General features: G+C 45.7%; 1 protein-coding gene across 4 annotated transcripts; it reads right to left on the bottom strand.

Annotated features, from left to right (window-relative positions):
• Positions 1 to 1,395: 1,395 nt before the first annotated feature.
• Positions 1,396 to 26,559, bottom strand: Fbxo25 (F-box protein 25). Of its 4 annotated transcripts, none has more exons than XM_051169587.1 (10): positions 26,418 to 26,559; positions 22,507 to 22,607; positions 20,708 to 20,757; positions 17,738 to 17,830; positions 14,661 to 14,754; positions 12,262 to 12,446; positions 9,623 to 9,805; positions 5,793 to 5,936; positions 2,247 to 2,273; positions 1,396 to 1,636 (listed from the first exon to the last, which is right to left on the bottom strand). In XM_051169587.1, the coding sequence occupies exons 1-10, from the start codon at positions 26,549 to 26,551 to the stop codon at positions 1,547 to 1,549; spliced, it is 1,101 nt and encodes a 366-aa protein (XP_051025544.1). In that variant the 5' UTR covers positions 26,552 to 26,559; the 3' UTR covers positions 1,396 to 1,546. The 4 variants fall into 4 exon arrangements, with proteins under 4 accessions (XP_051025544.1, XP_051025545.1, XP_051025546.1 ...); XM_051169588.1 differs by having other exon boundaries at positions 9,623 to 9,802; XM_051169589.1 differs by lacking the exon at positions 2,247 to 2,273.
• Positions 26,560 to 26,795: the final 236 nt, after the last annotated feature.

The following is a 26,795-nucleotide window of genomic DNA, read 5'->3' as shown; positions in this document are numbered from 1 at the left end:
AAGATAAGCCTCTTCTCCCAGACGCTGTTGTCATGTATGTAGTCACACTAAGAAGAAAGGTAGCTAGCTGGTAAATCTCCTTAAGAAACCAATATAAAAAAGAACAAGTCCCCCAAAGAAAGCTGACAGGACGGCATACACAGAGGGTACGCTTGGTTGATGCTGCTGACAGGACCTGCTGGGCAAATGCTGCTCCATCCATGTGGTCCTGAGAAGTCCATGGAAGCCAGGCCTTGGACGGTGCTGGATTCTTATGGTTATGAAAGGTCACAGGGTGTTCATGGTTTTTAAAAAACGGTGACAAGCCAGGCGTGGTGGCGCACTCGGGAGGCAGAGGCAGGCGGATCACTGTGAGTCCAGGACAGCCAGGGATACACAGAGAAACCCTGTCTTTAAAAAAAAAATTGCTGACTTTAGTGTGCATGAGGAGACTGGGTGTCTGCACTATGTCAAAGAAACTCAGCTGGCAATTATAAATGTTCTTGGCTGTTCTGTCAGTTGAGGACAGAGTATAAGGCTGGAAAGTAAAATCTTTGAGCCATATCTATAAATATGCAGGTATAAAGTTTAATGTGCTTAGAAAGTTTAAAGAAACAACAGGCTTGGGGCTCCTGATTCAGTGGGAGATGAAGCGGACAGCAACCCACTTAGCAAGCAGTTACCTTTTGGGAAGAATTATGTAATTTTCTTTCATGTATCTTTATTTTCAAAAATTTCTAAAGTGCACATGCATTATTTTTAAAATAAAACAGCGTATCTTAAAGACAATACCATTCAGTTAGATGTAAATTTGACTCTGCTGAATCAGTACATTACACGGTTCACTCCTTTACCCAGGAAAGCAGCGTCTGCACGCTGTCTGTCTGTCTGTCCAGCCTCCCTCGGCTGTCTCCAGCTCCGTGGCAGGGGCTCTGTTCTGACGTGGATGTAGGACAGCCTCATGGCAGGTGTTCCCAGGTACACACGGACAGTGCTGCCAGCTATGGACAGCACATACAGCTCCCAGCCAACCCCCTATGGTGGGACAGAGCATGCCAACCATGTTCCTAGGTTTATCTTGTATTCAATGCGGACTCATTTGGGCACAGCCACTGGGGTTGTGAAAATACATTTTAAGAAAAATAAATATTCTGCATAATGTATTTACAAGGACCCACTATTGTGCTCCTCACCCAGTCGCTGTAAGATGGACTCTACTGTCTGACGAGGGAGAATCGTGTTCTTGGTTGCTCGTCAGCTCAGCACAAACGGTGGGGCTGAAAATCCAAAACGCTTTTTTGATCCGTATTTAAAAATATACAAAACTGCAAATTTTATAAGCTGAGAAGAGTTTCAAGACAGAAGTACAAATGGCTTCGGGGTCTCCTCTCTTTCACTGATGCTGCGCAATTTCGGGCCCCATCAGGCTCTCCCGGAAGTGAGGGCCGCACAAGTACAGCCTGTCACGGATCCTGTCATCACCTGTGTCAAACAATACTCACACCAACTACAGGACACACAGAAAGCACAAGGACACTGTGGACAGGGCACGGGGCTGAGGGCGGCACTAGAACTTGAAGAGGTCGATGAAGTGCTCAGGGGACACAGGAGTGAAGCAGCTGTCGGGGTCAGCCGCGGTGCAGGGGTGTCCTGAGTCCTGAGGAGAGAGCAGGGGTGGGTTAGGACATGGCCCACTTTTACAGAAACAGCCCCTGCTTTGTGCTGAGTGGATCCCAATCCCTTCCACTGCCACATGAATGCCATAGCTGGGAAATCAGTACTGGGTGGCCCCAGGGGAAGTCTAACAGCAGGTGACAATGTTTCAGCTCTGGAGTCCCCTGTAAGACATAGAAGCTGCAGACCTCTGCCTCCTCCTGCCCGCCCCACCCCCATACCCTGCTTCCTGCTTCCTTCTTCCTTTTTTTTTTTGCAGGCTTTGGGGGGTAGGTCTCCCTCTGTACACAAAATGGATGGGACACCACAAGCATTGTCTCAAGAGCAGTGTGTAGAGTTGGTGTTGTCCACAACCAAGGAGCTGCAGTTAATTTTAGTAGAAGTGATAAGAGAAATCTAAGATTTGCAGAGAGCTGGCGCCATCTGGAGAGGCTCAGCGTGGTTGGAGCGGCTCCTCCGGCCTCCAGCCGACCACCTGAGGCGCATGGGTGGTTCTTCCATCAGCTTTCTGGTTAGCAAGAGCTGAACTTATCAGAGCTGTCACCTGACAGAACAAGGACAGTGCACAAGATGGAACAGCACACAGGAAGTACCTTCAACAACCAAGCAAGGTGGTAGTCCTTGGACACCGTGGAGCGGTCAGCAAGGGAAGCAGCAAAGGAGGAAAAAGAAGAGGAGGGTTAGACGGAGCGAGGCGTCCAGGTGTGAGGCCTGCACTGTGGAGACTAAGACTGAGTAAATCTGACCAACATGAGGCACTGTGGAAAGATGGCGCATCACCACAGACTCTACCTTTACATGATTAAACACAGCCTAGGACAAAGCCAGGCATGGTACCTGCTGCTTCCAATCCAGAGCCTCACAGCTCTCGGGAGGCAGAGGCAGGTGGGTCTCTTGTGAATTAGAGACACAATTAGTCTACATAAAAAGCGTTTCAGGCCATCCAGGACCACAGAGTGAAAAAGTGCTCTCAAGGAATAAATAAAAATAAAAAAGAAAGAAGACAGCCTAGGGCAAAAGGAACAGTTGTTTGTTTTTACGTTTCCCTTTTGTTGTTGTTGTTTTTCAAGACAAGGTCTCTCTGTGTTAGCCTTGGCTGTCCTGGACTCACTTTGTAGTTTTTACGTTTCCCAAGCTGACAACGTGGAAGTCTGTAACACTCAATTATTTGATGAAAAATCCATGAAGCAGTCCTCATATTTCCATGAAAGAAAGACAGACAGACTCTGGGCAATGTCTGCTGTCACTCCTGTGTGGCTAGCAGCCCTGAGCTAGGGGCCACTTCCGTGCTCTCTACTGAGCCTCTGTCTCTGCCCTGCTCAGGAGTGGCTGCCCTTTCAGCTCTGCACAGACAGGGCTGGTAGAGGGGCTCTGGAACCCCTGCCAAACCACAGCCTTGCGTCCACTGCCTACAGAGACCTCAGGGCCACCATTAAGTGGCTAGCCCTCTCTCAGCTACTGACATCCTAAGACAAGAAAGGGGCACAGGTAGCTCATGCCCTGTCATTGGCTTCCCTAGCCCTCTCTGAGCCTACAATTTCTGATCGCTGTCACCCAGTGTGGAACTGAGTAGGGCTGGAGAGACAGGTGCACACACTGACCAGCCACCTCAGTGTTGGCAACCTGGGTGGGAACAAATGACTATGCCTTCGGGAGCAGGTGGAAAAATTCTGAGTATAGTGGAACTAGAACAGATGGAAAACCAGCTTGGGAGGAGGCAGAGGTCCCCATAAGGACAGGTAGTCACTGTGGAACATGCCAGGCACAAGACACGATGTGGCTCAGCCATATTGTGGCTCTTGAGCATATCCAGGGCCATGTGAGGACTAGCCACCACCACTCTTCACAATCCTGATAGGCTCCAAGTTCCCTGAGTGTCTCAGTCGACAGTGCTTCTCAGGAAGCTGAGCCGACACAACAGCAGGCACCATTTTTTAAAGCTGCAACACAGGTCTACCTGTCAGGCTGCACACTGCCACACCTGTAGCACACTTGTCCCCTGGGCCTGCCTGACAGAAAGACACTGCTTGTGAACAGTGGCACCCCTCGGCAGATCGGGTGGGCTTCCTTCCATTTTCACACTTATGCCTGAGCAGAGCTTCTGGAAGGGTAGTAGCTAGGGCCTGTTAACATGACTCCCTGCCGGCTCAGACATCCTGCGGGCCTCTCTGCCTCCCAGAATGGCACAGACCATCAGGGGTCGGCCCTTTAATGACTTCTGAATCTTCATTATGGGACCACGATGGCAGGTGAGGCCAATTAAATATAGAAATTTGTAGGGCAATGCTTTGGAAAACTGAAAGTCATCTTCTAGTTAAAAATGTGAGCAGCACATTTCTATACTGCCCAATAACCATACAGTACGCGTTTTCTTGAGTTGTTTTCTTTAGCAGAGAAGAAAAGTGCCAAGGAAAACAAACTACCATATACACAACTAAAAGCCTTCAACCCCATGATCCAGCTCTTCCCGCACATACACTCCCCCATCTTTCCATTTTATAGTGAAGACAGTCTTTGGGAGGAAACGGGAGCCTTCTCTAGGAGACGTGCTCGTCCACACGGAACATCAGCAGCCTCACCTACTCTCACAGGTTCAGGCACAGGCCCTCATCTTCTCAGAGCACGCAGTGACACAGCGGAGTCCTGGGAGCTGCTGCTGAGCACAGCCAGGATCACGCTGATGCAGGGTCAAAGCAGGGCTCCTTTTGCGCCGTGTCTGGGAAGAGGGACTCTAGAGAGCTGCCTTCTGCATGTATAACCTCACCAAGGAACTGAGGACAAGCTGAACCTAAGATGACCCTGTTCTCAAGAGAAAGTGGTGTAGAGACTGGCCTGCCTACTGCAGAGACACTGCGCACACTTGGCGTTTTTAATTATGAGAAGACAGGCCCAAGGGCACGGAGGACAGAGCCTCCTCAGCTGCTCTTGCTGGAGACGTCAGCAACTACTGCACCAGCCCTGTGAAAACATCACCCAGGAGCAGCAGCAGCCATACTCCTCTCCACAGCTCTGGACCATCATCATAAAAAAGAGTTAGAAATCGATTTTGAGCTAGACGCAAGGGCACATACCTTTAATCCCAGTATTTAGGGAGGTGGATGCAGGCAGATCTCTGTGAGTTCGAGGCCAGCCTGGTCTACAAAGCAAGTCCCAGACAGACAAGGCTACACAGAAAACCTCTACCTCAAACAAGAAAAAACAAAACAAAACAAAAACCCAAAGAAATGGAGTTTGATATGAAATTTTTTAACATTTTGTTTGTTTGTTTTTGTAAAACAGGGTTTCTCTGTGTAGCCTTGGCTGTCCTGGACTAATTTTGTAGACCAGGCTGGCCTTGAACTCAGAGATCCACCTGCTTCTGCCTCCTGAGTGCTGGGATTAGAGCCATGTGCCACCATGCCTGGTGAAATGAAAACAAATGTTGATGTTGTCCTCTGCCAACAATTTAGAGCTTGCCTTGTGCCCCATTTGCAAAGCAAAACCATGTAGGCACATCACAGCAGCTACTAGGAAAAAAAGTCACACACAGGCTCTCCTGTGGCTATGGGAAACATGGTACTGTAACCAGAGAATACATAGGTGGTGAGACTCCAAGAGACAGTGCAACAGGATGCAGGACTCTTGTCTTACTGTTCAGATACAGAAATTCCTGATAATGGCGTTTAAGTTTTCCACTAATGGGTCAGTCTTGTGGATAAAATATTACAGTCTTGTTAAGTTTTCACATTTACTCTAAAGCCTGTTTTCCTGTGGCCCTACTATATAACGTAAGAACTTGGCTAAAGGCTTGCCCTGACCCCTGCAGAGAATGTTCTGAGGACACATGCAGACAAGGTTAAGTCTTCAGGCTAAGCGTGAGGTGCCCAAAGCCCTGTTCAGAAGAGGACGCTCAGGAGCCGCCCTCTTCCTATCACACCTCCAGCCAGAACAGTGCCTCCATTCCAGTGTGCGGCACTTCAGATCTCAACAATGCTGACTTTACAACACACGCGTCCGTCGTCTTGGGCACCCCTTGCCTCCTCTCCCCAGTCTCTAACACAGTCCACATTCCCTTCTTACCTTTCTACTCAAGGGTCAGCTTAATAGCTTGTCACTGAACTCTCATCCTCACATTCCAAGAGTGCATTTTAAGTCTTTACCTTCCAGAAGAGAATGCTGCAGTGCCGACAGAAATGTAAAGTGTCTCCATACTGTTCTTTAGTTGGATAATATTTCTGAAGTGTAAAATACATCAACTTCCATTCAATATGACCTTTTTCTGAAAGGATCAAATGTCTACAAAACTAAAAAAAAAAAAGAAAGAAATCCTGTTTAGAATTATTAGATGATTTTTCTTACAACATGCACTAGGTGTTTGCTTTTCTTTTCTTTTCTTTTTTTTTTTACAGGCAGAGCAGTGCACAAAACATTTTAAGATCTGAAATTAAACTTACTTGGATTAAATCAATGAGGAATAAGTCAAGCAAACCATACTGTTCCTACACAGTGACAGCAATCAACCAAGAGCCAGACAGAAGGCAGCTCTGGATTGAGGTCTGATAGTTGGTGATGCCATGTATTTACTTGATAAGAGACTTGAACGCAGGATAAAAAAGGAACACTCACTACTTAATTTGAGACTGGATAATGGATTTGAAAAAGCAGTTCTACTGCCAAGACACACAAATGGTTAATGTCCTCAAAAAGAGATGGCAGCACCCTGAAGGGGAAAGATGCGCCACCTTGTACTGACTTGGATGGCAACAATTAGAAAGCCAGGCAACAGCACGTGCCGAGGAGGGTGCAGGCAATCAAAAGCCTGGTACACTTCTGGTAGGAATGCAAAAAGGGGTGGCCACTAGGAAACAGTGCAAGCTCCCCAATGACTAAACACAGCAACTGAATTGTAATGCCACCAGGAAACTACTTTAGAGAAATGAAAAGCAGGTCCACACAAACTCATCCATGGATGCCCACAGTGACAACCCTCATAGCTACAAGGCAGAAGGAAACCCAGTGTCCATGACCAGATGAGTGGGTAAACAAATATGGTGTGTCCAGGACCTGGAGTCTTTAGTCCCCAAAGGAATGAAGTTTTGATTCCCGCTCCAGACCATCCTGAAGGGCATTATAATGAGGGGGAAGATGACGTCACAACAACCTGACTATATGTTCTGTTCACATCACACATCCAAACCAGGAACTCCAGTAAGTGGAGGATGAGTAAGGTTGCTTAGGGCTCAAGTGGGCTGAGATGACAGCTGACAGGTACAAGGCTCCTGAGGCAACAATGATGTCTGAAAACCAACTACAGTGACAGAGATAAAAGCTGGACAATATCCTTTCTTAATTAATTAATTATTATGTATACAGTGTTCTACTTGCATGTACACCTGCCCATCAGAAGAGAGCACCAGATCTCATTATAGATGGTTGTGAGCCACCATGTGGGTGCTGGGAATTGAACTCAGGACCTCTGGAAGAGCTGACAGTGCTATTAACCGCTGAGCCATCTCTCTAGCCCCAACTGGATAATATCTTAATGAAGGCGTTACCAATATAATCTGGGTCATGAGAAAATAGAGTACATGGCTAGGTCAGGACCATGTGTGTGCTACATAGGTGACTGTGCGGCTGATAGGCCGTGCCCTGGTTCATTTATGAAGACACCCTCGTCTAAGTTTGCAACTGCTTTTTTGAGTGTTTTGTTTCTTTTCTTTTTTTTTTTTTTTTTTAAAGATTTATTTATTTATTATTAGGTATACAGTGTTCTGCCTGCATGTACACCTACAGGCCAGAAGAGGGCATCAGATCATATTACAGATGGTTTCTGGGAATCGAACTCAGGACCTTTGGAAGAGCAGGCAACCCTCTTAACCACTGAGCCATCTCTCTCCTGCTGTCAGTGTTTTGTTTCTTATAACTAAAAACAATCACCTGTACAACTTGTAACCAGCCACACCTTTTAAGGGCATTGGCTAGAAATGATAATGGAACCAATGAGGGGATCTTTCTTCTGCTACAATTTGAAGAGAAGACAGTTTGAAAGCAGAGGGGGCCAATTACAGGCCCACTATGGCAATTTCTGTGTCCTTTAAGCACCATGCAAACAGTTTCTAGAGATAAAAATATCTCTGCCTTTTGTCTTCCCCTCACTATGGCATGCCCGCCAATGTTCACAGGAAGGCCACACTCCCAGATGGTTTTCTTCTACGTAAGGACCTGCGGTCTTTTTGTTAGTCCCACATCCATACCAGATGCTCATGTCAAACATGTCTTGCCAATGGCTCCTTCTGATGTCACTATGGACTGTCACTCCATGACCTGCATAGCCTTCAGCTTCTGCTGAGGTGCTGCCTAACCTATACTGTTTGTTTGACACTAACTCCAAACTACTACTAATCCTGGGAAATCAGGGTCCTACTGGCAGTCACTCATGAAGAAATGCTAGTAACATCATGCAGATTCACTCCTGTGATTCCATTAAGAACATATACACCAAAAGATGCACTTGCAGGTGCTAATCACAAATTCTAGCCTAACTTCTCACAGAATGTAGCTACTGCTGCAAACAGACCTTTAAAGTGTTTGCCAACAACTCCAAGGACTCACGAACAGTCAGCAGATGTCCTGAAGGTGTGTCTAGTACCTGGATGTCTAAACACTTGCCAGGCACTCTGGTAGCCCGCCTGGGTCCCAGCTCCTCTCCCTGCGTGACGCACAGAACCTATCCCAGACACACTTAGTCATCATCTTGCCCATGGTTCTAACTCTTTCCTCCAAAAGATTATTCAGCCTCTCCTGCACTTCTGATGAAAACTCAAATCCAGTCTAAGCGAGGAAAGGGCAGAATCATCGTTGCTGGCTGAGGAAGATGGTAAGAAGGGAATATGAAAGGACAGATAGCTCATCACCCAGGGGTGCAATGGACACGCCCTCCCGCTCAGATGAAATAGCCCAACCCTTTCGCTTCTCCCAAGGCAGCCCACCCAGCAGTGCTCAGGCCCAGCCTCTGCTCATACTATCCAATGGGCCTTCTGTCATGCTCACCCATTGTCCTAACTGTATCGCTCCATGTCTGAGGCTCCAGAGCTTCCTGAGCTCTCACAGACTTGCTCTAGGTCCCTGTAAGCATTTCCTCAGGGCTCTGCTTAGGCCTTTCCCAGGGTCCTGACTGGACCTGTACATGTCCCTGACACCACACCTTTGCTTCTCTGGGAAAATCTTTTAATGGACCTCTTCATGCCCACACCAATGTTTCTCTCAAATAAGATCCAGAGGGTCACTGAAAAGGTGCCCTGTGTTCCAGACACTTCACTGGATTGTCTAAGCTAGCTGGATAGAGTCTTAAATGTGGCTAAGACCTTTGATTCCTTTCTTCATGGGACCTACTTTCTACTGCCCATTCTTGCTATGAAGCAGGCACAATTTTACCCAACTTCACAACACTCCTGTATCTCAGTCATGTCCACACCTATAAGATACACGACATATTAACTTGCCCCTTCCTATCCCTGTATGGAATAGACACCGTTTTATGCAATAGGCCAGGGATGCCTAGACACTGCAGAAGAACAGAAGTGGGGACTTCACTCTGGAGCAGTGCACACCGAGGACCTCGAGATGGTGCCACCAAGTGGGAAGCACAGGAGCTACACGGGACCCAGTGACTCTTCCAGGACAACTCGCTGACAGAGGCAGAGCTAGAGTGTAATTTATTAGGTAAAGAGAATGCCATGGCCTTTGACCAGTGAGTGTGATAAGTACAGATCAGCTAGCCACGCTATTTGGTACTAGGCCATTTTCAGAATTATGGTTCCTTGTACCTGATGAGCCTTGTACCTGACAGAATTCAGAAGCAGTTTCAGAACACTCTAGATACTAACAAGTCTCTGGGTATGGAGTTCACGTCCTCCCAAGTCCATCTGAGCACAAGAGACCCTGCAAAGGGACCAGCCGACCTGACTCACAGGTGCTGAGCCACACTCACCTGCTTCTCGGCGAAGTGGTACTGACACAGTTTCTTCCACAGCCGCCTGTCCTCACTGAGCATGTACAGGGTTGGTGTCACCTGGCCCAGGGTGACAATGTCCCAGCCATCTGAGAAACGGTACAGGATGTTGTTCAGCATGTGCAAGGGCAGGTCACTGAGTGTGAGGCCAGGGTTCGCCTGCTAAAAGGAACACAGCGGTGTCAAGTGGAGAAAGCACATGCCTTCCTTCAGCAAAAAAAAAGCACTGGCCATGCAGGACAGACAACTTCAACTAGCTACAGGCAGGAAGCTGTGCGCCTCAGTGGTACGTCAGTCTGGCAGCTTCACTGCTGTGCACAGTTGCCTCCTAGGGTCTGGCACACAGCAAGTCCCTGTGCTCAGGAAGTTGAACCCTGGGGCATTCCCAGCTCTATGCTAACTAGAAGAACGCCTGGAAAACGGTGGGTCTGAAATGTGGAGCTATTGATGACATCAACCATGCTTGATGGCAGCAATGGAAACAAGGGCCTTGAGGTGGCCCACACCACGACCCATCCAGGGACAGGCCAAGGTCTGTGACGTCTCCCCAGCTTTATCTGTATGTATCTTTAAATCTGAATTTCCTCTGCACTGACCACTTAACATCTTTATGATATACAATGTGGTGTCTGATTAACACAAAACAAACAAACTATAGTGCAAAGTAGACTGTGAAAGAGAATGCCCACCAGCTGCCATTCATCTGATGGCTAATTCACAAATGCTAGAGATCACACAATTCAGTGAAGGACCCAATAAATACTATTTTTAACTGGGTAAGTTAAATGGATAGACATTTCTCAAGAGGATCTGCAGATAGCCAACTCGCATACACAAATACTTAATATCACTAATAATCACAGAAATACTAATCAAAATCATAATAAGTCACATTCCTATACCAATTAGAATGGCACTTATTAAAATAGCAAATGCTGGTGATGGAGAGAAAGAGGAACTCTCATAGACTATGGAAACAAATGTAAATTAGCAGAGAGAACAGCAGCCTGGAGATTCCTGGGGGGGGGGGGGGGGAGACACAGAATCACCACATGATCCAGCAATGTTGCCAATGGGTATGCAGCCAGCCAGCCAGCCAGCCAGCCAGCCAGCCAGCCGAAGGAACTGCAATAGCATGTTATAGTGGCAGGACTCATGTAGCCAAGACATGAAATCACCCTAGTGTCCACTGACACATGATTTAATAAAGAAAATGTCTTATATATTATTCAGTCACAAAAGTAATGAAATTCTATCATTTTTCAGTTATGTAAATAAAGCCATAGGTTATCCTGTAATATGAAAGAAGTCAAGAATAGTAAGAAAAAATAGCACAATGTTCTAAGTTAGATGTAGAAATGAGAAAACTGGTCTCAAGAAGTGGACAGTGAAACAGTGGTTACCATGGTCTGGGAAAGACAAAGAAGAGGGTAGAGGATACTTGGCTAACAGGTCCAGGGACACATTTAGATAGGGGAACTGACTTCTTTTTGGTTTTGTTTTTGTTTTTTTGGAGACAGGGTTTCTCTGTGTAGTCTTAGCTGTCCTGGAATCGCTTTGTAGACCAGGCTGGCCTCGAACTCACAGCAATCCGCCTGCCTCTGCCTCCCGAGTGCTGGGATTAAAGGCTTGTGCCACCACGCCCAGTGGGGGGGGGACTGACTTCTACAGCTCATTCGCACAGTGGTATGTAACTATAGTTGACTAAAGCTCATTGAAAATACCAGGGGACAGGAGCCCCACAAGAAGACCAACAGACCCAACAAATCTGGGCCTGGAGACAGATGCACCAAGGACCATACATGGAAAGGACCTAGGCCCCTGCCCAGATGTAGCCAATAGGCAGCTCAGTCCCCATGTGAGTCCCCTAATAAGAGGAGCAGGGGCTGCCTCTGCCATGGACTCTGTTGCCTGCTCTTTGGTCACTTCCCCCTCGCGGGGCAGCCTTGTCAGACCACAGAGGAAGAGGACACAGGCAGTCCTGATGAGACCTGATAGACTGGGATCACTTGGTAGAGGAGGAGGGCTCCCCCTTTCTGAGGACTAGGGGAGGGGGAGGGAGGGAGGATGGGACTGGGAGAAGATGAAGAAGGAGGCTATGATCAGGATGTAAAGTGAATAAATTTTTAAAAATTAATTTAAATTAAAAAAGAAAGTCTCAGCTGGTAAATACATGAGGTAATGGTTGTCAGTTGCTCTGACATAATCATTACCCATCACAGATTCTTAAAGTATCACATTGAATCTCTTAAGTACACATAATTTTTGTGTCAATTAAAAATAAATTTAAGCCAGGCATGGTGGTGCCCACCTTTAATCCCACCACTTGGGAAGCAGAAGCAGGCAGATCATTGTGAGTTCCAGGCCAGCCTGGTCTACAAAGTGAGTCCAGGGCAGCCAAAGTTACACAGAGAAACCCTGTCTCGAAATCAAAATTATTTAATTATTAATTAATTAATTAAAGTTGGGTGTGATGGCGTTCACTTTTAATCCCAGCACTCCACAGACAGAGGATCTCTGAGAGTTCAAGGCCAGCCTAGTCTACAAAGCTAGGCAGAGCTACATAGAAAGATCTTGTCTCAAAACAAACAAACCCAACCAAACAAAAAGAAACCTACCTTAGTCATCTGAAGATTCTGCAGCTGCTGTTGCCAGTTGAGAACAGTTTCTAAGCGGCAAATCCAAATGTTGATGTTCCCCACTAACACCGATTTCCCCACCCCTCTAATGAGGATGCAAAGGGTGGAGCTCAAGTCTTGGAGAAGGTCTTTGATCAGGCGAGGATTCTGGTGGTCGTCAAGAACTAAAGCAAACAAAACAAGCCACAGATTGATAGAGCAGGTATCACTCCAACAGTTCCCCAGTTATAACTCGGTGTCCATCAACAGAAGAACAGACAGCAAAATGTGACCCCTCCTTGAAGGGACTCCCGCCCTGAGACCTGTGGACAGACCCTGAAGATGTATGGCACAAAGGGAGCCAAGCACACGAGGATGAACAGAGCTCACGTGCATCGTGACAGAGGATGCAACGATGGGACGAGCGTGAGGCTGGCAAGAGGGAAGCTGGCGTTTGATGGGTGCAGAGGGTTAGGTCCAAAGAAGCTGTGCCGGAGATGGCTGCACAACGCATATGCATGCAGTGCTAATGAACAGTATATTGGAAACTGATGAACATGTTAAGTTTATGTCATATGTATTTCTATCACATTAAAAACCAAAGAGCTCATTTCATTTCATTGCAATTTAAAAGTGGCATCATTTCTGAGATATGGCAACTACTAATAAGAGTTCTGAAAGCTTTTTTTTTTTTTTTTTGGTTTTTCGAGACAGAGTTTCTCTGTGTAGCCTTGGCTGTACAGGCTGGCCTGGAACTCACAGCGATCCACCTGCCTCTGCCTCCCGAGTGCTGGGATTAAAGGCGTGCGCCATCACGCCCAGCTGAGTTTTGAAAGCTTTAAAATGCCACCTGACAAGCAAATTTTTGGTTGGGTCTATAATTTTGTCTTTAAAGTTGTCAGTATATATTTTCTTCTGTACTTATGTTAAGGAGAATATTTAAAACAACTCATATAAGGGTCACAAATTACCCTATGTGTATAAGCTAATGGTATAAAACAAAGTTCCTTTTACTTACAGTCACTAATTAGTAAAGGTAAATTAAATTAAAAGGAAATTTAAGACTTATAAGGCATCTAAGTCAAAAAGCTGCAATCTTACGGATTACAGAACCCAACAGTTGAAGGAGCTGTGACTGGTGAACCACGAAAGGACAGAGTATCTTTGTAGGACTGGGTCTCTCTGGGATTAGCTCTTTCCTTTGAGCACAACTTTTAGCAGCCGGAGAGAACCATCATCAGCCCTGGTGTCACAGTATTCACATGGTATTTCTGAAAGTATACATACTGTGGAAAGATAACAGAAAAAGCCTCTCTCCTTGCATTAAATTTCTAAGTAAGATTTAGACTTAAAAATTCTGGCGCTGCTACTGCAATGATGGCGTGACAACCTGGGGAGGGGACACCAGCTCCTTTGTGACTGGATTTGATGGCTTGGTCCATGGCGAGGGCTACATGTCTGGTACTGCAGACCTGCTCTAAAGCTGTGACTGGAGAGGTGCTAGGCCCTGGTGGACGGAGGGGCGCTACTACTGCTGTGCTAAATAGATGTGTCAAACTGTCTAAATATTTGTGCTTACCCACGGCCTAGTGCTGCTCTCAGAGAAACTTATTTGTGCAGTGACCAGTAGTTAACCTAAAGCCAAGGCGATGCAAATACATGGCCAGTAAGAGCGCAAACCTAAAACAAAGCCGTTAAGGCCCCACAGGACAGGGAGAGTGCTAAGGAATGCTGCCTTCTGGACATGCCCCAGCCACTGCAATCACCAGTTACAACAGCTATGGCTACCTGCCTAAGTAAGAGGGGACTAGTTGGCAAGAAGGGGTCAGCAAGCTTCTTAGGTAGGGTTGACTACTGCTGTGATGAGACACCAAGACCAAAGCAAGTTAGAGAAAAGGGTCTATTTGGCGTACACTTCCATATTACAGTTCATCATCAAAGGAAGTCAGGTCAGAAACTCAACAGGGCAGGAACCTGGAGGCAGGAGCTGATGCAGACGCCATGGAGGGTGCTGCTTACTGGCTTGTTGCTCATGGCTGCTCAGCCCACAATGGGCTGGGCCCTCCCCCATCAATCACTAATTAAGAAAATGCCCTACAGGCTTGCCTACAGCCAGGATCCCTCCTCTCAGAGATGACTTTAGCTTATGTAAAGCTGACATGAAACCAGCCAGCACAGCATGGGTGGGAGAGGGTAACAGAAGCAAACACAGCCCAATATAGCATGTAACTGCTGAAACCTGTTTACAATTAAAAGCAGCGTTAGCTTCCCAATCCTATGAATATGCTGCACTAAAAACCACTGAACTGTGTAAACGGCCAGCATGTATACGCTGTGAACTGTTTATCAGTAAGAATTTTATTTAAAAAAGGCAACAAATGTTCCCATAATAATCTTACCTTTTTGGACAATTTTATCCAAAATGTTGAAGTAGTTCTTCTGTGCCACTCCACTCAGTGAGGTTAACTGGGACTTCGCAATTAGCTGCAGCAGCTCAAAGATAAGGAGAGAGAAGCTAAGTCGGTGGCCACACCATGGCCACATATGGGGCCCAGTGGGAAACGTCCTGCTGTGTGCACCCTAGACATGGTGGCTGCAGGAAAGGGTGCTGTCTGTAAGAGTGAGCCCAGTGGGAACCGTCCTGCTGTGCGCACCCTAGACACAGTGGCTGCAGGAAAGGGTGCTGTCTGTAAGAGTGAGGAGACCTGACTCCAGCTATGAGGCAACCGCATGCCTGCTTTCTGTGCTGCTCAAGAGTCAGTCAGGGGAATTTCACTCTCAACAGGCCTGCTGCAGGCAGGTGAGATAAATAGATGCTCAGCCCTGTAGCCTTGTACCTCACCTCAGCAGGGAGCTGCAGAGGATCCTGGTCACTAATAGACTTCCTTCACGCTCCCTCATGCTCTGATCCACTGTCTAAAACTGGCTAGACAAGAAATCCACAGGCCCCTCGTTCCATGCTAAAACTTTGTAAGATCATCACGCTCACTGTCTTAAAATGCCACTTCAAACACATTCATTGTAGGAAATCTAGGAACCGAGAGAGGTCAGCATAGGGCATCTAAGTGATGCCAATCTTGACAGTAAAGATACAAAGGCTCCTCCTGACGCCTGCGCCTCCCCCTCCCTCAGCCCTACTACCCTATTAGAAACTGACCCCTGCTGGCACTGCAAAGGGACTGTCCTCCATGCTTGTGTCCCTCTCCATTTTAATTTGTATTTTCCCACTCTATATTTCCCATCCTACTATTCCCAACTTCAGGCCCTGACATTCTGGGCACATACACCTGTATAACCTGCAGTTGGGCTGTGCTTTTTGACCCAAACTAGCAACATTTACTTCACTAACTTGTTTACGTTGACTGAAATAATAAAGAGTTGGCTTTCATTTTGACATGTTTTCACAACTTGTTTTAAAAATTTCTTATTCTTTCCCTATAGTTCTTTGAAAATTTAAGTGGGCTTACATTCTTTTATCCTGATGATACTTCTGTAATTGCAACTCTCCATGCCTCTCCCGCCCTCTCAGGCCCCAGAGTATACATCCATCCACATCAGTTTCCTGCCGCCCTCTCTCTCCTCCTTTCCACAGCTCCGTGTTCAGGAAGGACATCTGGTCCACTGTTTGCCATCTTAGACTGAGAACGAATCACAACGTAACAGACCTGCAACGTCCAGCTAGACTAAAGCAGTGAGGAGGGCTCTCCTCAAGGAAAGTCCTGGGCCAGACAGCTTTGCTGCTGAGTTCTACCAAACATTCAAAGATCCAATATGGCTTCTTCTCAGATTATCCCAAGGAACAGAAGTCTTCCAAATGCATATCACGAGACTAGCAGTACCAATACCAAAAGCAAAATAGGACACAACAACAACAAAACACACAGGACAAAAGAAGGATGCTAAGCCCTGTTCACCTGCCCAACTCCAGGAAAGGGAAACTGGACACACATGGAGAGTATTCACCCCACCTAAGATGTCTGAAATGAAGCGAGGTTCACCTCACTGGCAAATCAATAAGCCATGGACACATTAACAGCGTAGGAAGCCTAGCGTGGTGGTGCACGCCTTTAATCCCAGCACTCAGAAGGCAGAGGCAGGCAGATCAATGTGAGTTCAAGGCCAGCCTGGTCTACAGAGCGAGCCCCAGGACAGCCAAGGATACACAGAGAAATCCTGTCTCGAAAAAAACAAACAAACAAAAAGAAACAGTGTAGGAAAAATGCTAATCATCTCAGTAAACATGTTGCTCAACCTTAACGACCTCTTATGGTAGCAAACCAAGTGTAGAAGGAACAGAAGGAGTAAGGCGCAGGGCACACCGCCCAGCCAGCACTCCCATCACAGTGAGCACACGGCCGAAGCTCCTTCTGACCTGAAACAAGGCATGTCAGCACTTTATGCAGAACAGACCCTCCATCCCTGATGTGGTGTTCTCCGTCACAGCAACGGGAAGCACGGACACCTGCTATCAGGGCTGGGCCAGCTACACTGTGAACAGGTGTAAGTACCAACTCTTTTAAGAAAACGTGTTATTTAGAAAGAGAAGTCACTTTTGCTTTGTAGAAAAGACTATTTACATTAGTGTTTTAGAGCTGGTAGAAACAGTATTGTGAAAATTGGCCTATGTTCTCTCTGGATACTTAACTCCTTGACACTTAAACAAGCCAGAGTGACCCTCCAGCTCATCACCAGGACAGAGGCACCTAGACAGATGCTCTGCAGGAGCTCAGCAAACACTGTCCTGTGCAGAGCCTGTGACCACTTCTCCCACCACTGGCCAGTGCCACCTAGAACCGTATTACAAATCACACTAGCTGAGGCCAAGAGCACTTCAGTCTCACATCTCTGTCCTTGCATTGACCCTTCTAAGTGCCTGGAAGGCAGTCTCTGAGCAGCACTGGAGACGGAGCCAGCAGGTAGGAGGCCTGACTTGCGCTTACGTACAATGCAGTGGAGTAAGTAAGCTGCACATAAAAGCAAACTAATACAGCAAAGAGCTTCTCCTTCTGAATGTAGCCCAAGTCAAAAACTTCTTGTAAAAGCCATCCATAATGTGGTGAGACTTTTGTGGAGCTCTATTTTGTGTAAAATTCCTCCTGTCTATCAGCCAGTCACTCCTTCCTATACACCAAGGCTCACTCTGAGTGAGCACATGAAGTAGAAAATGCACATATGGTCATCAGGGATCCTCCTGAGCTCAGCTGTCTAAAGTGTTTCCAAGAAGGAGGCCCTGTAATATCTTAGTTCCCACGGCCTCTGGGCAGGATGGGCTCACCAAGCTTGAGACTTGCAACTGTGACCTCAGCGTTGCAAACCCTCATCCCCCATAGCCTCTCCTGAACTGTCCCTTTCCTTTCCATATTGTAAACAGGTGACCTTTATGCAGCTGTCAAAGGTGTCTTGAAGAGCACACACTTGCAACCTTCAGAACAGTCATTCCAGACTCCTCAATGCTGCTTCTGGAGGTACCACTTACTTTGACCACATAGGTGAACCTTCTGATATCCTGAATGGCACTCGAGAAGTCTAGCCGGTTGAAGGCTTCTCCCAGGGTGCAGTAGCCGTGCCTCTAGAAAGTATCAGACAGGCAGTGCAGTTAGCCAGCCACTTAAAATGAGTGAACACTAACATGTTAGGGTGTGTAAAAGTCTCGACACAAAGGCACTTGTATTAATTCTAAAAACTTACATCAGATAGAAATGAGAACAGAGCTAAGATATAGCAATGCTAAACACAAGACAACTGTGTGGACTGAGACACAAGGCCCTGACAGTTGTTTCACTGCTGCTCCAGTGATACTGAGAAATCAGGATTCCTGAGACACCATTCTGCTCTCTGTTGCTGGGGACAAGGTGGGGTGAAGACGAGGCCTCAAGATGTGGTGCTGTATGGCACACATACAGCAGCTTTTCTCTGTCAGGAGCTCTGGCTGCCTTGGTGGAAGTATGCTCAACCACCACACAGTAAGCCTTACAGAGGCAATCAGCAACAGGAGGCAACTCTGAAAAGCAGGTGTGAGCAAGCAGGCCTGAGGGTGATGACCCAAGCCTGACTACAGCTGGTCTCCAGCCTGGGCTCATGGGGGCTGAGGACCTCAAAAGCCAACTGCTATAATGAGATTCAAGTAACTCCTTTTTGGTGTCATAAATATTGCTATTTAATCTGAAAGGCCCTCTGTATTCTCCATCAGTCTGTGCAGGTCTCACCTCAGGTCAGGAAAGAGCTTAAGCCCTACCCTCTGCACTTGAAATACTGAAACTATGCACAGATCTCCAGCTCAGAGTTACAGGAGCAGATAAACTGGAGGACAGTAAGGAGCCACAAGGTGACAGTGACTTTGAGTTTGAAACATGTTAGTGGGGCCGCTGAAAAGCAAGAGATAGCCACCTGTGTGCTGGCCTTGTGGGGAAAGCATGCAACTCTAAGAACAGTCCTAACATGCACAACCCAAGCACACACTCACAGGAATTATCAACAGCCTTGTGTTCTGAGCATCCGCTACATGTAAAGCACTGCTGAGGATTGTGGGAAGCAAAGGGCAGCGCACACAGTATACTCCGAAGTGCAGCTAATGGGAAGGAAGGAACCCTGACTGGTGAGGACACCTCTTTGAGGTGCCTGCACTCTCACATAGAACAAGGTCAGCGTGCACACTCAAGGGCATGTCTTTAAAGCTGCCAGTACCAGGCAGAAAGAGGATGGCACAGGAACAGACACAGACTTGAAGGCTAGTCCTGAGTTCTTTGTGAGCCTGCCAGACCCCATCCCAAGAGCCACAGGACATCCTGGCAGTCTCCTAACATAGTCCTCTTGTTGCTTTTCCTGGCTACAGTCCACATGACTCACAAAGTGAGTGAGATATTTAATCAAGCTTGGCTTTGTACAGATCAGGTGAGCTCTGTCAGTCTTTCAATGGCTGTGTATGTCAAGGACTGGACTCACGCTCTGCCCACTTACTGACATCAAACATCACCAAGTAAGCTTGCTTTCTCACAATCAAGTATCTTCTAGAAAGTTGGATAGTTTAAAGACATAATTGGGTAAGGTGCCTGCCACCAAGTCTAAGAATGTGAGTTCAATCCCCAGGACCCACATAGTAGAAGGAGAAAGCTGACTCCTACAAGCTGTCCTACAAGTGGACCTGCCCATTCTGGCCATAACATGCAAGCATACACACATGTATGTGCACGCACACACACATACACACACTGACTAAATAACTGTGATAAATTTTTAAAATAAAGATATTAACTGGGAGCTGGGTGTGGTGGTGCACACCTTTAATCCCAGCACTAGGGAGGCAGAGGCAGGTGGATTGCTGTGAGTTCGAGGGCAGTGTGGTCTACAAAGTGAGTCCAGGACAGCCAGGGCTACACAGAGAAACCCTGTCTCAAAAAAAAAAAGGATATTATTAACATTTCCAAAATACTTAACTAATCCTAACCTCATAATTATGTAATGTGAAAGTGCACCCCTAGTTTCTTTTTCCCAACAGCTGTAAAATAAAGCAGATGCAGATGTTCAAGTCTATAAAAGGAACTAGGTTTACTTAAAACTAAGAAGAAAACCAAGAAGAACAGTGTAGCCGATCAGTTTGTGTGATGACTCATAAGAGGGCTTTAGTGCACAGTGTTCTGCAGAGCCAACATCAGTGTAGCTCCCATGAGCCATGCATTATGGTGGAGGAGCTCATGGGCACCTTATTCTCAAACCATGAGACAAAGGAGAATCTTCACCAGCAACAGCAGCTCCCACTGACAGAACATGGATCAACCCCATAGGATGTTTGCTTAGTAAGGTGCCCTTCCAATTTAGAGATGCATGGGGATCAAAAGAACACATCCAAACTTATGGGTCACACACTGCAACCACCACTGTAACACATACGTGTGTGCACGCACACTGTCCATGCACATATATATCACAAATATGTACTGTATGCCACATTGTACACCATACATGTTATGTAAACACCACACATTTGCACATATCACATATATACATATTATACCAAATACCACAGACACCAAACACACTAAACAGCACTTAGAGGTATACAGGATATGATATATATATATATGCACATACCATACACATAGCACAAACACATACCATGCAGATCATATAACACAAACATACTACATGAATTATATAACACAAATACATCTAACACCACACACACGGCTATAGCACACATACCCAGTGCACAGCCATATACTATCAATGAACACATGTACATATTATCACTGCTTCAAGAGCTGATATGTGTGTATGTGTATGTGTGGGTATGTATGTACACACACACACACACACACACACACACACACACACACACACATATATACTCATCTGTTAGAATGTGAGTTATAGACCTCATATCACTAAAGACATAATGTGGCATTCAACAGAAACAACATAGTAAACACTCTTCTAATGGCATACTTACTTCTTTTGTGCTTTCTTTATGGACATAGATCCATTTTTCACGATAAAAACCTAGAACAAAGATGAAATGCTGTAACTGTTGTTTTTATTTCCTCAGATGAGGGAGGGGATGAGATGAGAGCTGTACCCAAGCTTTATGAATTCATGGCTTGGGCTGAGCCCAGAGCATTTCTATCTAACTAGGCCTGGAAGCTTCTAACTTCCAAACAATCTAATCTTCTGCCAGCCAGGACCATGAAGGCTTCAGCTTCCAGTCTCCGCCTGCTGACCTAGGCCTAGAAGGTTTTCAGCCTCCAAGATTTACTGCTGAATAAACTCACCCTTTCTTGTTCTTTATAAACTCTGGCTGGCTGTTCAGCTCAGCTGTTCACTCCTCTCCAAACTGACTGATTCAAACTGGCTTCTTTCCACTTCTTACTGAAGTGGTATGTTTGAAAAAACTGCCTCTGTAGCTGGGTGCAGTGGCACATATCTGTAATCCCAGCACTTTGGGAGGCAGAGGCAGGAGGATCTCTGTAAGTTCGAGACCAACCTGGTCTACAAAGTGGGTTCAGGACAACTAAGACTACATAGAGAAACCCTGTCTCAAAAAAAACAAAAGAAAGAAAGGTCTCTGAACTCTGTGAACTGAACTGTATAAACTCAAGCGTACTCCAGCGAACTGCGCCAAACTGTATTGTACTCTCAGACGCTACTGCACTGTCTCCAACAGTGTCTCCACAAACTCTCTACTCTCTTTGTGCTGCCTTTAAGTAGCTTCTCTTTCCTGTCTATTCTCATCAGAGTTGGGCGTATCCTATCTCTGACTCATTCTGTCAAATCTTTCTCTGATTCATCACTTTGTCTCTCAGCCAGAGGTCACTGTTTGGGACTAAAGGTGTGTACTAATAGTGTGTCTGTATTCCAGCTGGATCACACAGACCAAGGTCTTTGGATGTGAACTATTGCCAGCGCAGCCATGTTGCTGGGTTAAAATTCCTCTACGAAATGTCTTTAAAATCCGGCAAGATTTTTAAGGAAACAATAATGACAGGAGACATGCTAATGACATTATCTCAGTGCCCCAGCTAAGAGCTGCCTTTGGTGGGCAAGTGTACAGAGTGTTCTTTGTTCCCTGATACCCTGTAAGTGCTCAGACCCCTCTGATGAAGAGCTATGTTTGGCGCTACCATATACTATTGGCTTAGAAGAAAACTGATGTGTTATACAAAAGTATAAATGTTATAAAATTCTGCAATATTACCTCTGTGTCATTATACACCTAACAGAGGCTCTGGTCTTTTACGACCTAGCACAGCTACACACAGTCCACACAACTGATCACAGAGCTGCTCCGTGTGGCTCTACCTTCTTCTCTCCTTCATAGGTGTTTGTACCATGTGCCAGGCGGGCAGAGCTAAGCCAGATTCCAAACTTGCTCAAGCCCTTCTACCTGTACGCTATCGCCCTTCGTCCTGGCACTGACCACTCTGGCTCCCGGTCTCACTCCCCAGTGGCACATGTACATCAACCCTTCTGGGGGCTTTCTGCTCAGAAAGCAGCTCAGGTCAGCACTGCACTTGGCTACTCAGATGCAAATATGCTTCAGGCCTGCCAACTTTGTTTGTAGAAACCTTACCCACCAGAGAGCTGAGTTACCAGCAGTGTGATTACCACACAGACAGCAGCCCTGAGCACAGCGCCTGTTTGCACACCTACATCAGCCTGCACCTCCTAAGAGAGCACTGCCAAACAGTTCACCATGGCGACAGATAGTCCACAAATGAGAGATTACAGAATTATCAGTGAAAACACTCTTACTGTGAGCAGCCGTGTCATTTCCAGAATGTTCCTTCTTCCTCTTTTTGGCTGCATATTCACACTCATTATTGAATATCTCTTCTTCACCACTATTTAAGATACTGAAATAAAGACACTTCATTAAAGTAAGTTTTCATGGAGAAGTTCACTAACCATTTCTTTTGTAAGAGAGTGCTTACTTGTTAATTTGGGTGATCAAAATACCTTCTTAAAACCCTGGAAAATACTAGCTAAATTTCAGAAAAGCCATGAGCTTGAAACTCAAGGGTACTGTGTACATTTTTTTTTTTTTTTTTAGTTTTGAAGGAACTAAGATTTAATCTTGTTTCTTTTAAAAATGTTACTCCATAACCCAGAAGCAGGAAGAGTCACATGGCATATACTCATATCTGGGCACTAGCCCAAGGGGCGTGTCCCATGAAAGCCTTCACTTACCAGGAAAATGGGACAGAGGGGAGGACATTTATTGGGACTCTAGGTGAGAGAAGCATGGGAGAACGGGGAAACAGAAGGATCCAGAGGGTCCTGAAAACCTACAAGAAGAACATTATGATGGACGGATCTGGGCCCAGGGGTCCTGCTCAAACTATGGCACCAGCCAGGGACAATACAGGCAGTAAACTTCAAACCCTGACCCAGATCTAGCCAATAGACAGGACATTCTCCACAGTTGAGTGGAGAGTGAGGTCTGACTTTCATGGAGAGTGAGGTCTGACTTTCATATGAACTCTGGTGCCCCATATTTGACCACGTCCCCTGGATGGGGAGGCCTGGTGGCACTCAGAGGAAGGATAGCAGGCTACCAAGAAGAGACTTGATACCCTATGAGCATATACATGGGGAGGAAGTCCCCTTCAGTCACAGTCATAGGGGAGGGGAGTAAGGGGAAAATGGGAGGGAGGGAGGAATGGGAGGATACAAGGGATGGGATAACAATTGAGATGTAATATGAATAAATTAATAAAATATATTTTTAAAAAAATGTTACTCCAGAAAGTACCAGGTGGGCTTTAGACTGTCCCAAACATCATCATAACTTTAAGACCTGAGCATTATAAACAAAACCATAAAAGCCCTGAAAAGAACCCTACTAGCAATATGACTATGGCTCTAAAACTTGCTATGTCCCCAATCAAAGTTGAATAAACATTAATGTTCCTGCTATCATCTACATTTTCAAATATCTGGCTGAAGCTAACTACTGCTGCACTGTGCATTCTCTTAACAAGCACCTCTCATATATGCCAAGGCACTTAATAGAACCAGACAAGGCTATATTTGTGATATTTAAACATATTTAAGGCATTTTAGCTCCCCCGCTCCCCCGTTCTTCTTGGTTTTTCAAGACAGGGTTTCTCTGTGTAGCCTTGGCTGTCCTATGCTCACTTTGTAGATCAGGCTGGCCTCGAACTCACAAAGATCCTCCTGCTTCTGCCTCCCTGAGAGCTGGGAGTATAGGCATGCACCACTGTGCCCAGCTATTTTTTCTTTATGAAACAAGAAATTCAAGTCAAGCAATAACTCAAACATCTTTTCTTTAAAACAATGTCTTTTCCTCCTTGTAATAAGAAAAACTATACCAGCCTGGTGTACAGAATGAGATCCATGACAGCCCGTGCTACACAGAGGAACTCTGTCTCAAAAAAACAAACAAACAAGGGAAAAATATAAACAGCAACTCACACCATAATCACTAAAAATGCTTTTTGGCGGGGGGTCACTGAAGTTAATTTTCAGCACTGTGGAGACAAGCTAGCTGGTGAAACTTTTGAGTATACCACTCAAAACCAAGGATCTGAAATGTTTATTTCTAGCCAGGCTTGGTGGAGCATTCCTTTAATCCCAGCACTTGGAAGGCAGAGGCCGGTGGATCTCTATGAGTTCAAGGCCAGCCTGGTCTACAAAGTAAGTCCAGGACAGCCAAGGCCACACAGAGAAACCCCATCTTGAAAAAAAAAGTTTATTTCTCCATCACTGTTCTTTGATGCGAAAACTGTGGAAGCTGCTTCTCCTCCACCACCACTGTGCGTTTCTAATCAAACAGCTGAGTTTGCCACGTTAAGTCTGTTCATCACTGTCAGCAATTACTGCACAGACAATGGTGGCAAATCGTGCAGGCAGCCAGAGAGCACTCAGATACACAACTACATTCTGTCACAGCCATGTAATGACACCAACTCAAGAAAACACCACAGCCTTGAATCCTACAATCTTAAATTTACTCTTATACTAAGTCTGTTATCACTGACTCAAATACCAGGTAATTTTGAATCTGAAAAAGTTTTTTAAGAAAAATCACAGATTTACCAAAGGAAACGAGACACTATTGCTGTCCTGAAACAGTGTCACAGAAACAAAACAACAGATAAGATAGCCAGCCAGCTTCCTAAGCTGGGGCTGGAGGCGTGTGAGGTGCAGCACAGCCGTGGAAGCTCACTTCTGATGCAGGAAACAGCCTCAGCTATTTCCAGCTGAGCCACAGGCAGGCTTCCTACAGAGGCAATCCCAGACTGGCTGCAGCTCCCACAACCCTTAACTTTGCTGGTGGAACGCCCTCTAGGTAGTGTCAAGTGCTTCCTAAACTGCCTGCCCTGGGTTTGCTGTGAATCCAAGGACTTGCAAATGTGACCAGGGGACCCATAGGTCATAAATCAAAGGAACATGCCTGTTCTGGAAAATTATTAACTAGCTGCTATTTTTATGAGATATTTAAGGTAGGTACTTCCTGGTGACTTATATTGCCAGGTATATAAAAATGTAAACATGCTTCCAGTTTTTTTTTTCTTTTTTTTCTTTTCAAGACAGCGCCTATGTAAGAGGCCTGGAACTCTCTTTGTAGACCAGGCTGGCCTCGAACTCACAGAGATCCACCTGCCTCTGCCTCCAGAGTGCTAGGATTAAAGGCGTGCACCACCATGCCTGGCCAGAATTAAATTTTAATAAGTATAAGTGTCATAAAAGTATTTATATTGTACAAACCTTTCAGGTTTTCATGTACATAAACTACTATTTTTATAACTTTTGGTCTTATAAACAAGATAAATATCCCTTATCCAGCTTTAAAAAAAAAACCCAAAAGAATCTTCAACAATAAATCCCAAAGGACAGGCAGAGAACTTTAATATGTCTCCAAGGAAGAAATGCAAATGGCCTACAAACACATGAAAATGTGTGCTGCATCATTAATTCTTAAGGACATAAAACTGCCATAAATCCTTCCAGTCTTAAGATGGCTACTTAAGATCCTGTCCAAAAGTGCAGAGAGTAAGTGCTGGGGAGGACATGGAAGCTGAGAACCCTTACGCACTGGTGGTGCCGCCAGCGTGGAAGAATACAGTGCGGCCTTAAATGCTGAGCAAATCACCATCTAAATGGAAAGAACTGAACATAGGGTCTTGAGGAGACATCCACACTCCTACATTGCTAACTAGTCACAACAGTGATGTGTCTGGGCATTCCCACTCTATCAGCAACTGCACACACAAACAAACATAACTAGTCCACACAACGCAACAGTCAGTCCTAAGAAACCAAGGAACTTTACCTGATCCAACTGCTAAACACAGCTAGATCCTGAGGACATCATAAACAGAAAACCTAGTCACAAAGGGATAAACACTTAGAGGAAATCAGTAGGAGTGGCATTAGGTTGAGGGACAGAATAAATTAATGTTTACTGGGGACAAGTCACTTAAGTATGTGTCAGATGTACGCTTGGGCTGGAGATGGCTCAATGGGTAACAGAGTTTGCTGTGCAAGCAGGAAGACCTGAGTTCAAATCCTCAGCACCCATGTGAGCTGTCAGGGCTGTCAGCCTAGCCAAAATAGTGAGAGAACTGTAAGACAGAGCTCTGCGGTCACCTGACAAATACACTGACTGGCGGCGGCTACTGTACCTCACAGGGACTTACATGCTGTGGTTGATGGCGTACTGGCTATTTTCGCGGCTGAGCTCTTGGGTACAGGAGTCACACCTTTTCCATCCATCTTCAGTTTTAATCCAGCTCCATCCAGGGGATCGCCAGTCCTGACCCAGAAATGGCATGGTTCTCTTGTTTAAAAAAAAATTAGAAAAAAAAAATTAGTTTATGTTAAAGGTTATATAAACAGAATGAACACAGATGTCTTCGTATTTGGAACCAAACTCTTACTTAACATGTAATGCATACTGTAGGCTCAATTTTCTTAACAACTATATTTTATTAAGAACTTATTAACCGAGCGTACATCACTTATAACCCAACTAACCTAAACGATAGGACAAAGGGATTAAAGAATCCAATAACAAA

Source organism: Acomys russatus, chromosome 27 (assembly GCF_903995435.1).
Source record: "Acomys russatus chromosome 27, mAcoRus1.1, whole genome shotgun sequence".
Lineage (NCBI taxonomy): Eukaryota > Metazoa > Chordata > Mammalia > Rodentia > Muridae > Acomys > Acomys russatus.
This window is presented reverse-complemented; position numbering and strand designations above follow the sequence as displayed.